General features: G+C 40.9%; 2 protein-coding genes across 3 annotated transcripts in view; one reads left to right on the forward strand and one right to left on the reverse strand.

Moving 5' to 3' along the window:
• Nucleotides 1-10,058, reverse strand: part of SFXN2 (sideroflexin 2) — a 39,103-nt gene extending 29,045 nt beyond the window's left edge. The window contains exons 1-2 of one of the 2 annotated variants that reach the window (XM_060768299.2): nucleotides 9,948-10,056; nucleotides 6,972-7,099 (exon numbers count right to left, since the gene is read on the reverse strand). The gene's annotated coding sequence lies outside the window, so the exon portion shown is untranslated. Of the gene's footprint in view, nucleotides 1-6,971; nucleotides 7,100-9,947 lie in introns of both variants that reach the window. The other variant, XM_060768300.2, reaches the window with a different exon arrangement.
• Nucleotides 10,059-10,167: 109 nt separating this feature from the next.
• ARL3 (ADP ribosylation factor like GTPase 3) overlaps nucleotides 10,168-13,279 on the forward strand; it is a 49,924-nt gene continuing 46,812 nt past the window's right edge. The window contains exon 1 of the mRNA XM_060768302.2: nucleotides 10,168-10,289. Coding sequence (XP_060624285.1) covers nucleotides 10,287-10,289 — 3 coding nt within the window. The 5' untranslated portion in view covers nucleotides 10,168-10,286. The remainder of the gene's footprint in view (nucleotides 10,290-13,279) is intronic.

Consider the following 13,279-nt stretch of genomic DNA (forward strand, 5'->3'; position numbering starts at 1 on the left):
TTCCAGGTTCTGACACTGATTCTCCATCGAGCAGCTGGTGAAGCCTGGAGAGGTAGAAGTGAAGGTTGTTGTTATTGTTTATTCATTCAGTCGCTTCCGACTTGTGACCTCATGGACCAGCCCACGCCAGAACTCCCTGTCTGCCATCACCACCCCCAGCTCCTTCAGAGTCAAGCCAGTCACTTCAAGGATACCATCCATCCATCTTGCCCTTGGTCAGCCCCTCTTCCTTTTTCCTTCCATTTTCCCCAGCATCCTTATCTTTTCCAAGTTTTCCTGTCTTCTCATGATGTGGCCAAAGCACTTCATCTTTGCCTCTAATATCCTTCCCTCCAATGAGCAGTCAGGCTTTATTTCCTGAAGTATGAACTGGATGGATCTTCTCGCAGTCCAAGGCACTCTCAGAATTTTCCTCCATCATCACAGTTCAAAAGCATCTGTAGGTATAGAATTCTACTTGGGTTACATCTCCTTCACCAGGCGACCCATCTCACAGTCTGCTGCGTATGAATGTGTGTACTTAAAGGTAGATAGCTGTGACAGAACCAGGATTATGCTAGAGTATTGTCCACTGCACTGCTCAACAGTCTTCCTTTCTGAATTGACTAAGTTGGTTTCAGTGATCTTTCTATCAGGAGCAGCTTAGAACTTCGTGTCCTCCCAAAGACCTTTAAATAATAACAGGTTCAATATAACTAGTTTAACAGGCTGACAGATTTTTAAAAAAAATATATTGTGGTTTCCAAATCACAGACCTTTTCAGGAGTTTAATCCAAATGTCAGTGAAAAGGTAGGTCATAAAATCAAGGTTATTTTGAGGGAGCAGTTCTTTGAAACTGGACAATATGGGAAGCCATCTGAGATGTAATCTCGGTCAGGTGAGCAATCCAACAACTGGTGGCTTTACAGTGATCTTGGACAATGCTATTGAGAAGCCAGGAATTCCACATGAACCCCAATCTGAAAATATCTACTTCCAATGTATACTGTTTGTTTGTTCTTACTGTGGACTTTGCTATTTACTGAATCATGCAAAACACTGTAAAGAGGGATTTTAATTCCCTAGTGTCCCAAAGTTGGACTTGGCATAGATGGAATTTGCAATGCACTCTATGCCAAAACAATTGCTTCACATACCAAAGAAGCAGCCACACTGTTAAAATATAAACAGCAACACTACTTAGAATCAGCAAAATAAAAGCATAATTAATAACCAATGGCTTGGCAAATAGCCTGCCATTCACCCATCTCCCTAACAGGCCTTTGCTAATATGTAACTGTATTTCTGGAAAACTCGGGACCAAAGAAAGATCAGCATTTATGGCAACAAGAGTACTTTGGAATCATATAGGGAGCAAAAGATTATCTGGCAGCGTGGACAAGAATCTGATCCCTCAGATTCTTGCTAAAGTGGGGATTGCTTTGTATGTGTAGGGAAATCCCCACTGTTGGGCAATGCAAGTGACACGAAACACAAAATAGTTATGGGACCAAAACTTCCTTTCATTCACTTCCCATCAAAGTAAACAGCTTTAATGCTAGTTATGTATGGTGATTCTACAGTTAAGCGTTTCAGCATTTTTGGAATATGGGACATTTTTAAGATGACAAGTTGATGAAACTTTGTTTTGCCACTACTGCAGGTGGCTGCATTTCTATGCCTCATTGTTTTTCCAACAATAATGAAATGAAGTGATATTATATGATATCACAAAAAGGCTGTGTGGCGAATAGAGATGGAGTTTAAAACAGAAAACATTCACATTTTTCCAGATGGAGCTGCAGTAAAAAGTTTCTTTGCTTAGCTCCAGAAACAAGCCACTTTTTTCCCTTACAGAGATGGAAATAATTCCAACAATACAAATTTTCCTGTTAACATAATGTGGTTCATCATGATGATTACATAATTGTTTACATAATGTGGTCCATCCCAGGATCATGGCTGTATAATGGGTCCCTTTGCGTTGTGGTACAACCAGAAGAATTGTCCAGTTTAAAGTAAATGTTGTTCAAAGTGTTTAAGATAATAGCCCTTAAAAATGAATGATCTCTTTTGCTGGAGCATTTTTTTCACTGAAGGGAAGTCACAAAGATAATTGAGATGCACAAAGTTATTCTCCTGAGAAAAAATTCAGAACAAGGCACAGACCAGGAAAGATGATATATATTAGGAGGGTCAATCAATACATTAAAATAGTGCAGGTAACAATGGAAGCCAAAGCAAAAATTCTATTAACTCATTTAAGTTGCTTACCTATACAAGGCACAATGAGCTAGAAGTAGAGTAATGGCTTGTAGTTAAATATTTATTAAAAAGTGAGGAGAAAATTCTATCTTTTGTTCAAGCTTTACATCAGTAGTTTACAGTCTTGGATACCCAGCTGTTCCTGGACTACATCTTCCAGGATCCCTGATAATTGGTTAGATGGCTGGGGCTTATGGGAGCTGAAGTCTGGCTCATGAATACTGGTTGACAGAAGGTTTTTCTATGCCTTGCTAAAGTTTATCTTGTTCAACTTGTGATTTGAAAGATATTACTTTCTGGCGTACCCAAAACACCACCTAATTCAGGATACTTCTGCCATAGTTCCTTTGCTATTACCTAACAGAGAGGGCATAGGCAGGGCATAGGAGAATAAAAATGAAAGACATCCAAGATTTTTTAAAAATCCTCATTAATAGTCAAGATGTGTACTGGAAGCTTAAGTCAAGTCATCTTGCTCAGCAAGCATATGGATTACCCTTGTGGTTATAGAATAATTAGATCTCTAAAGAGACAGTGGAGGCAAAACAGAATTAAGCACATATAACCATGCATTGCCCTTGACCTCTAAATAAATAATTATTCAGTTTCTTCGGTTAATGTAGAGCACCCTCTGTCTCCTGAAATAAACAGAACTATACCTAAAGAGACTCTGACTGCAACTATCAGTGGGGAAACAGAGGCAAGTCATAGGGTTTTTTTAAAAAAATATGAATATTTTAAAATTAATGCTTGTTTTCAGAAGACAGAATGCCTGAGAGAGAGAGAGAGAAAATGCATAGTAGTTTACTACAGGCAATCATATGGATATATTAAATTGTCATTCAAATTTTGCAAATTCAAGAATACCACTGCCAAGTAGAGTACCGGCAAATAATAGTCTTAGCTTACATCACCAGCTCCAGCATGTCATGATAAAGATACTATACCCTACTCCAGATGTAAGCTTGTAGTTAAGGAGAAACACTGCCAGCAAACATTAGTTTGCCATATGTTGATTTATGTACATTGGATTTACCAAAGTCTAACGGTAAGCATGTTGCAACATACTATACAGTATCAGCCCATAGTACTGCAGAACATAGAACTTCACATGGATGAGCAGAACAGATAGAGGTGCAAGGAAAGGGAAAGGACATGAGCACTTTTAGCCTAGCACTGGGGTAGTGGACTAAAGTCTTGCTAAAGATTTGATCTTTTAATTAGAGGTCTTCATCAGGACCACCAGTTGAATCCTATTTTTCAAGCATTGCTTTTGGCTAGGATCAGTCTCCTTCCCTCAATCGAGAAAAACCACACTGTGCTATAGTTCCCAAGTTTTATTTGCAAATCACTACCAGAGTACCAGTAAGTATTCTGGATAAACAAACAAATTTGGAATTGTATGCAGAACTGGCATCTTGGGACAAAGGGATGGCAATTAGAAGAAAGACAGTATTTGAGTATCTAGACCAGACCTGCACAACTTGGCAGTACAACAACAACAACAACAATTCTTGATTGATTAGTCAATTTTGACCATATCAAAACATGCAAAACATACAAAACATACACACTTGCCCATACATACAGTAAAACCACATATGAATACAAGGCATCCCGGCCTACTGGCCTGTCAACCCACTAAATGATTGTGCAACTACAAGATAAAAACTTGGCAGTAGATAGGGGCCAACATTAAAAGAGGCTAAATTTCTTTGGGTCGTAAATAGGTTTTTAGCATCTCACCAAACTATAATTCCTAGGATTCCATAGCACCAAGGCATGGCAGCTAAGTAGTGTCAAATTGCATTAATTCTACAGCATTGTAGAAAAACTGATCTGCAGGTGCACTGTAGTTGTACCTCAGTGTACCCTAGGAAATGAATGGCCAGCTCTTTTAGCATTCCTCATACCTCCAGGTTTTCTGATGGGCTTCTCCAGACTACAAACTGTACATGTGTGTAGAATAGGATGGCTGCATCCTACACTTTTGAACCATGGATGTCCTGGAGCTTGATAGGGAGAGTGGCAGCTCCTTTGGGCTGCCCAAAATCCTTTGCTGGGCCACAAGGGGCCCATGGATGGTATGTTGTGCAGGACTGATCTTGACAGTGCTTGGTGAATTCTCAAGCCAGAAGGGAGCCGTGGTCAAACAGAAATTTTATATGAAGAAGGATGATTTTTCAAGACTCTGGAATTACTGACTGTGAAGTGATGGTGAGGAACAAAATGCTTTAAGGTTCCTAAAAATGCATGTAAATAATATTAATAATATTAATAATATATTAATAATAACTTTATTTTTGTACCTCCATCTCCCCGAAGGGACTTTGGGCAGCTTACATATGACACATAGTGCCTAAAAACAACACATAAAATAAACTAACAGTACAATACAAAAAAGTAAAATCAATTGCATATAAAAACAACAATTTAAAACTCAGAACAACGCCCAATAACCTGTGGTGACAACTACCGTAAGACATGGCAAAAATGTAAACAAGACAAGGAATGGGATAGTGCAAATTGTAGCTAAGGAACAAGGGCATGGGATGAAAGCGTAGTGATGTGTCATTAATTGAAGACCATTGGGCTAGATATTTTCAAAGGCTTATTTAAACATCCATGCCTTCAAATCCCTATGGAAGGAGGGCAGTGTGGGGGCCTACCTAATCTCTCTGGGGAGGGTGTTTCAAAGCTGGGGGGGGGGGGGGCACCACCGAGAAGGCTCTCTCCCTCATCAACCAGGCTTGTGATGGTAGCAGGACTGCAAGTAGGGCCTCCCTAGCAGATCTTAATGCTTGAGCAGGTACATAGCGAGGGAATGAGGTCACAAAGAAAGGCAGGTCCCAAACCGTAAAGACAAAATAAGATACTATTTTTCATAATATTTAATATACAATGATACTTTCAGATCACCTTTTAGGATGGTTACTTATATAACAAATCCAAGTGCTAGGCCTTCAAGAGAGTTGTACTTATTCATTTTTGGCTTTTCCTTAAAGGTTAAGCCCAAGAGCAACTAAACTACATCTTGGAAGTAACATCAACCAAATAATATTACTTGTAATATATTCGTTTTTGGAATAGTGAGAGGACAATGATGGTACTAGAAGGTGGGGGCAGAGAGAATTAAATATTAATAATATTGTTCATTTTAATGTATAAGCACAGTACTTCAAAACATTCTGAGATGTCATTCTGAAGAATCTGGGAACTTCTCTTACACATACTTATAATTAAAGTAAAATAAAGTAATGCACCAACAATGTGAACAATGGTAACTTCCAAAAAATCATTTCCAAAGAAAGCAATATAGACACAAATGTGACAGTCAATTACTACTTACTCCCACTCTGTCTAGAGCAGTGTTTCCAGTACAGGGGAAAGAGGAAGATTGGATTTTTAGCCTTAAAATGTACCTGAATAAGCCTGCCAGGCACCTGGAAATTTGTTTCTACTCCTGTGTTTCTTTGGATCAGTGCTGGACTCATTGCTAAGTATGCATGTAATTCAAAGGAGTGAAACAGTCTTTCTTTCAGATCACTAGACTGAGACTCCCATCAGGTCCCACCAATGAGTATGCTGACTAGGGCCAGTGTGAGTGTAGTGTAACACTTTGGCCACCTCTGGTGCAAACTGAAGACCAGACACAGCGATGTGCAGATTTCATTCTGTGGCTGTCATAATAATAATAATAATAAAATAATAATAATGATAATAATAATAATAATTATTATTATTATTATTATTATCCTGCCCTCTCTTCTGGAAAGGACTCAGGATGGCTTACAATTGCAGTATCTACAGTTGCAGTTATACTACAACTCATCAGCCAGGTCAGTCTCTTCCCAACACTGCTTGAAGTCAATGTTATACACACAGTTCCACTAAAGTTTGTTTGCTCATTCTTTGTATAAGCTACCTTCAATATCCGCTAACTAGGCTTATGTGTGTACAACCTTGTTATATGACCCCGAACAGTAAGCTGGAACAACAGAAGAGGACTAAAAAGGACAATGTATTATGCCAAGGTCTTCTGCATATATACATTTTGAACACTCTACATTTCATTGCCCTTCAGTTCTCTATAACTGGTACTTTATTCAGCTGCTCGTGTGCTGTTTCCTGATATATAAAATACAATTGCTCTGTGAATACTATAAAGTCCTTTTTGGAGACTGATAAGATTAGATCAACATCTCTTATTTGTTCATTTAACACACTCAATGGGCTATCATTCGATCACCTGCTGAGGATCTCCCCCTTCTTTCATCACATTAGTATACAGCATACTAGAGGTATCATATCAATGGAGTAGCACATTTGCACTCAAAGCCTGCAGTACATCCATGAAATGATCTGCAATTGTAGGGGGACTACTATCAGTAGGATTTGAACAAAGGCATTCTGAAGATAGCTCTGCATCAAAAACCACCTCATTCTCCTGACTCTCCTTATTCACCACCATGTTTTCTGCCACTGTGAACAAAAGAGAGACAGCCCCCTCCACCAAATGGGAAAGAACACTCTCTCATCTCCTATTGTGGATAGGACCGCCTGTCAAGGTGATGAACTATCCACTATAAAAAGCCCTCCACCATCACTCCCTGGACTCAGCATGATTTCTCTATCCATCCAGCTGCTGTGACATGGTTATTTCACCCTGACTAGCATCTCATACTTTGTAGAAAAAATTACCCTGGTTCTTGAAAAAAATCCTTACCAATCTTTTCAGAATTCTTTAATGAGGTCAACACACACATAGATAAGGCTGATTAGGTAAACACTTGGATTTGGCATCTAAGACAACATGATGATAATGGAATGACAGGTCCTCTTACAGATGAGACACTGTATTAAAAACAAAGAGACAATAACAAACAGTTGTTACAAAAGAAACAATGCTGATTTTATTCCATTAGCCTAAATCTTTCCTTTAACACCACCCTGATTTAATATCCTCATAAACTGCACAAAGTACACTTTTAAAAAGCCAACAAATGCTATTAATAGAGTTTCTGACACATAAATGCATCGCTGAAGTCAGCAGCGGACAACGACATTTGTTATGTGCTTTCAAGTGATCTCTGACTTCGTTATAGGCCTTTCTTCGCAAGATTAATTCAAATGCAGTTTGTTACTTTGTTCCTCATGCGATTTTATTTATTTAAGTTATTTATCTATTTACTTTACTTTTCCCTCCCCAGCAGGGGACTCAAAGCAGTTTCTAACATAATTATGACAAAATTTAATGCCTCACCTACAGAAACCTAACATAATAACAACAAACAAGGATCAATTAAATAATAAAACACATCATTTAACATTAAAGCATGGAATTAAAACATATCAATATAAACATGAAAATCACACAATCCAATAATTGTAATCCAGGATGTTCCAAATATCATATATATTGCAAATAATTCCTTGTACCGCTTACTGCCCAAAGGCTTGGACCCATAGCCAAGTTTTTATTTTTCTTCTGAAGGGAGGGCGCTGACCTAATTTTGTTGGGGAGGGAGATCCATAGCCATGGAGCCACCACTGATATACAGGCTGTCCCCAAGTTATGAATGAGATAGGTTCTGTAGGTTTGTTCTTAAGCTGAATTTGTTTGTAAGTTGGAACAGGTACTTGTAAAAGTGTAACTTCAGTGAGATAGATAGCTTTGGATATTCTAGGCAAAGATTAACACCCTGTGGTGTGTGTTTTGCTGTGTCCCTCTATGCTGAGTCTATACCCCTAATTACTAGACAGGAAGACAAACCACAAGCTATTTATTCCCACTGTATAAATATGAACTTCCCTGAAGCATATGGCAGGTCACTACTTGTGCACCCTTCAAATCTTCAAATGCAATCAATAATATTTTCAGAAAGACTGTTCTCTCACATCACTGGGTTATACATCCTCAGAGTTGTGAGGTCTGTTGGAAACTAAATAAGCAAGGTTTATATATCTGTTGAATGTCCATCCTGGATATTCTACAGGTATATAAACCCCACTTGCCTAGTTTCCAACCGACCTCACAACCTTTAAGGATGCCTGTTACAGATGTGGATGAAACATCAGGAGAGATTGCTTCTGGAACATGACCATACAGCTTGGAAAACTCACAGCAACCCGCCTAATTTATTTATTTATTTACGGCATTTATATGCCGCCCTTCTCACCCCGAAGGGGACTCAGAGTGGCTTACAATATATATTTTCATACAATATATTATATTATTAGCATAGTACATTATCAGTATATATTACTATATTGCACTATACCATTATAGTATATAATTACTATATTGCACTATACCTAAAACTGTTTCATTGCAATTCTCAGCATTCCCCACCATGGGCTATGCTGCTGGGACTTGCAGTTCAACACCATATGTAGGGCCACCTGTTTCTTACTCGTTTTAGAAACCCACTCTGGTCTAAATACTCTATTTCCTTAGAATTAAGGAATCGTGCCCCCCCCCCCCTCCCTAGTTGTTCTTAACATCCTGCATTACTGACTAGGCCAACTAATAAAGCTTGTAGCCCAACACTATCTGGAACACTGCACAGGGCAATACAGTGTTTCACATGCACTCTGGCCATATTATGAGAAAGTATGACTCTATATCAGAAGATAACAATGCTTGGTTAAGTGGAGGATGGTAAGGAAGAAGGAGCACTGCATTCTACATGGGCAGACTTAACTTCAGATTGAGTTTCCAAGACCTGAGCAGGGCTGTTGATGATTTGGGAGACTTAGAGTATGTCTACCCTGTAGAATGAGTACAGTTTGACACCGTTTTAACTGCCAGGTCTCAATGCCGTGGAGTCCTGGGAGTTGTAATTTGGTGAGGTGCTGACAGCAGCACTTTGGATCCAGCCCTGCAAGTTAAAAGAGCTTCTAGGTGGCTTGTGAGTTTTCTGGACTGTATGGTCATGTTCCAGAAGCATTCTCTACGAAACTAGGAAAGTGGGGTTTATACATCTGTGGAATGTCTAGGGTGGGAGAAAGAACTTTTTGAGACAGGTGTGAATGTTGTAATTGGCCACCTTGATTAGCATTTAATGGCTTTGTAGTTTTAAGGTCTGGCTGCTTAAAATAAATCCCCTCCTCTAAAGTGTGTTTTGCTTCTACAGAAGGGCTGCTTCTTTAGTAGGAGAATTGTAGACAGGGAAAAATCTGGGCCAGATAACACCTTCCAACAAAGGATTTCCCCAGGCTGGAAACAGCCAGACCGTGAAGCTGCAAGACCATTCCACAGATATATAAACTCCACTTTCCTAGTTTCCAACCTCTGAGGATGCCTGCCATAGACGCAGGCGAAACGTCAGAAGAGACATGGCCATACAGCCCGGAAAACTCACAGCAACCCAGTGATTCCGGCCATGAAAGTTTTCGACAATACACAAAAGAGCTTCATCTACTACCTTGGGGTGCATCTACACTGTAGAGTTAATGCAGTTTGACACCACTTTAACTGCCACGCCTCAATACTATGGAATCACGGGAGTTGTAGTTTTACAAGGTCTTTAGACTTCGGTGCCAAATAGTGCTGGTGCCTCCCCTCAAACTACAATACCCAGGATTCCATAGCACTGAGCCAATTCAATCCAAGCGCTGTCAAAACCGCATCAGTTCTGCAGTGTAGCTGCCCTCTTGGAGGACTGCTTCCCTCCCCTCCCGCTCGCCTCGCCTTCCCTACCTGCATCCCAGCGGGGGCCACTCAGCGCGCGCACTCGCGCCCTCTTTTCTCGCGCACGTGGGTTGAGCTCCCTTCCCTCCGGGACGCGTGGCTTTTCTCAGCCAATGAGCGGCGTGGAATGAAGCCCTCCCCCCATCCTCCTTTCCACGAGGCGCATGCGCCAGAGCGGCAAGCAGCGACCAGCGATTACAGAAAGGGGGCGGGGCGTTCCGCGCCAAGCCCCGCCTCCCCTTTCGGGGTCTCGAGACGTCGCTCGGGCTTTGACGTCCGTACGCAAGAGGAGCGCGGTGCGCGTGCGCGTGACTCAGTTGCCCATGGTAACCAGGAGCCGCGTAGAGGATGGTGAGTAGGAGATGGGGATGAGGGGCAAGGCTGAGGGGGGCCTTCAGGTTTGGATTGTATTTGTGGGGGGAGGGAAAGTAGGGGTTCTTATCCTTTTTACCCCCTTTTCTTCCTCTCTGGTAAATTTCCATTTAGGAGACCCTTTCTCTCGGATCTGTGGGTTTCCTAGGATGGATGAAAAGAGGGTGGGTGGCTAGGCCTTGCTTTAGGGAAGAGGCGTGACCCGTGTCCCTGGAGGGAGTGGCGGGTAAAGAGTGGAGGCATGCGAGCCAGGTTTTTGTCAACCAACATCCAAAGAAAAGGGGTTAAAACCCCTCCCTTCCCTCTCCATTTTACTACAGGTTGAGTATCCTTGATCCAAAATACTTGGGGCTAAAAGTCTTTTGGATTTTGAATCCCCCCCCCCCAATATTGTGGAAATCTGTATTTGAATATACTGCAGTTACGTAATAGAATAGCTTAAAAATGGGTCCCAAGTCTAAAACAGACATGTTTCATATATATATTTATCTGAGAGCCTGAATGTAATTTTATACAATACTTTTGAAAATAATAATCTTTATGGCATGTTTTCCATATTAGATAAAATAGAAATCCAATATACTTGTGCTAGAAAAAAAATAGAAGAGAGATAAGTAAAGAGAAAATTTTAAAAAATAATAAAATAGAATGATAATAATAGCAAAAATATATATGCACATATGTATATAGAGTGAGAGAGTAAGATATCAGAATAAAATAAAATTTCTATGACTTCAGAGCATCTTGCCATAGCATTGCACTTAATTCCCGGGCCCCCTAGAATTTTTGGGCTTGCACAAATCTTGGCCTAGCCAATTGACATTTTTAAATGTGATACGTGAAGGCAGATCTGGCCGGGGTGGTCCATGCCTTGGTCACCTCTAGAATGGATTACTGCAATGCGCTCTACGTGGGGCTACCCTTGAAGACGGCTCGGAAACTTCAATTGGTCCAGCGGGCAGCAGCCAGGATGCTAACCGGGGCTCATTATCAAGAGAGGTCTACCCCTCTGTTTAAGGAGCTCCACTGGCTGCCATTTATTTTCCGAGCCCAATTCAAGGTGCAGGTGCTTACCTACAAAGCCCTGAACGGTTTGGGACCACCCTACCTGCGTGACCGCATCTCCATCTACGAACCCACACGCTCACTCCGATCATCTGGGGAGGCCCTGCTCGTGATCCCACCCACGTCGCAAGCGCGCTTGGTGGGGACACGGGACAGGGCCTTCTCTGTGGCAGCCCCCCGACTTTGGAACGCCCTTCCAAAAGATCTCCGACAGGCCCCCACTTTAGCAGTTTTCAGAAGGAACCTAAAAACCTGGCTGTTCCGATGTGCCTTCCCAGATTAGGAATCCCCCATCCCAAGTCCTAGAAGCACTTTAGCACAACCGTTGTTACTGCACACCGCACCTTTTAATCCATGTTCCTCCTGCCATTTCAGCATTTTAACCCTGTACCCCATTGCACCGGCCGAACCAGTTTTAATTGTGTCTTGCTGTAGTTTATTGCTGTTATTTTGCTTAATTGTTTTGATTTGCTTGTCTATTATTGTGTTATGTTTTGTTGTATTGTGTTCTGTGGCTCCGGCCTGTGTAAGCCGCATCGAGTCCTGCGGGAGATGCTAGCGGGGTACAAATAAAGTTATAATAATAATATAATTTTTAAATTGCCTTGAACAGGCAGGATTACTTTTAATATATGTGTGTTATGGCAACAATTTGTATGCATATATTTTGTTTTGTTAATCTTATGGTTATGTTGTTTTTTTTACTTTGTATGTTTTGCGATGTTAACTGGGAACCGGTCTGAGTCCCCTCGGGGAGATGGAGCGGTATATAAATAAAGTTTATTATTATTATTATTATTATCTTCCTTGAGGTTTCTGCCTTTTCCTTATTTCCTTCTTCCTTATTTTTTCCTCTCCTCTTTTTTTATAAGCACCCTTGGGTGTGTGTTCAATTCTTTAGATAATTATCTTCTTAATGTTTTGCTTTACGTATTCTAATACTTTTTACAGTTAACCAAAACTCATGGAGATGGCTAAATGATTAAAGTAGATTCTCAGGGTACTTCAACAGAGCCATATAACCCAGAATATCTGCTTTGAACTGGGTTATCTGACTTGGCCATGGTGGTCCAAGCCTTGGTCACATCCCACAGGTTACTGTAACAGGCTTTTCGTGGGGCTGCCCCTGAAGAGTGCTTGGAAACTTCAAGTAGTTCAGAGAGCTGCAGCCATGTTACTTACAGGTGGTGGACCCAGAGAGCAGACCACCCCTCTGCTACAGCATCTGCACTGGCTGCCAATCTATTTCCGAGCCCAGTTCAAGGTGCTGGCTTTGACCTTTAAAGCCCTAAATGGTTCAGGTCCAACTTATCTGACCGCATCTCCTCATGCTAACCAACCCGCTCTTTAAGATCTTCTAGTGAGGCCTTACTCTCATTTCCGCCATCATTGCAAATGTGACATTGATGACAGAGAGGGCATTTTCGGTGTTCGCTCCAACCCTGTGGAACATCCACCCAAAATAAATTAAAACAGCTCCCTCCCTTTCGTCCTTTAAGAACCAATTAAAATCTTTCCTGTTTAGACAGACCTTTACTAAAGGAAAGTAAACTGAAGTGATAAAAACCATAGTGTTTATGGACTGGAACTAAGTGCAATATGATCTTATCTGATGCCACAAGAATGTGAATGTATATTATTGTTTTAAATTGTTATTTTATGATGTTTTATACTTATTATTGATGTATTTGGATTGTTGTTTACATGATTTTAGTATGTTGTAAGCCACCTTGGGTCCCGTGAAGGAGAAAAGTCGGATATAAGTAAAGATTAACTCCTCCTCCGAGTTCACACTGCCATATATTCATAATTCAAAGTGCTGGCTTTAACCTATAAAGCCGTAAACCAGTGGTTCTCAACCTGTGGGTCCACAGACGTTTTGGCCTTCAACTCCCAGAAATCCT

This window comes from Anolis sagrei, chromosome 3, assembly GCF_037176765.1.
Source record: "Anolis sagrei isolate rAnoSag1 chromosome 3, rAnoSag1.mat, whole genome shotgun sequence".
Classification (NCBI taxonomy): Eukaryota; Metazoa; Chordata; class Lepidosauria; order Squamata; family Dactyloidae; genus Anolis; species Anolis sagrei.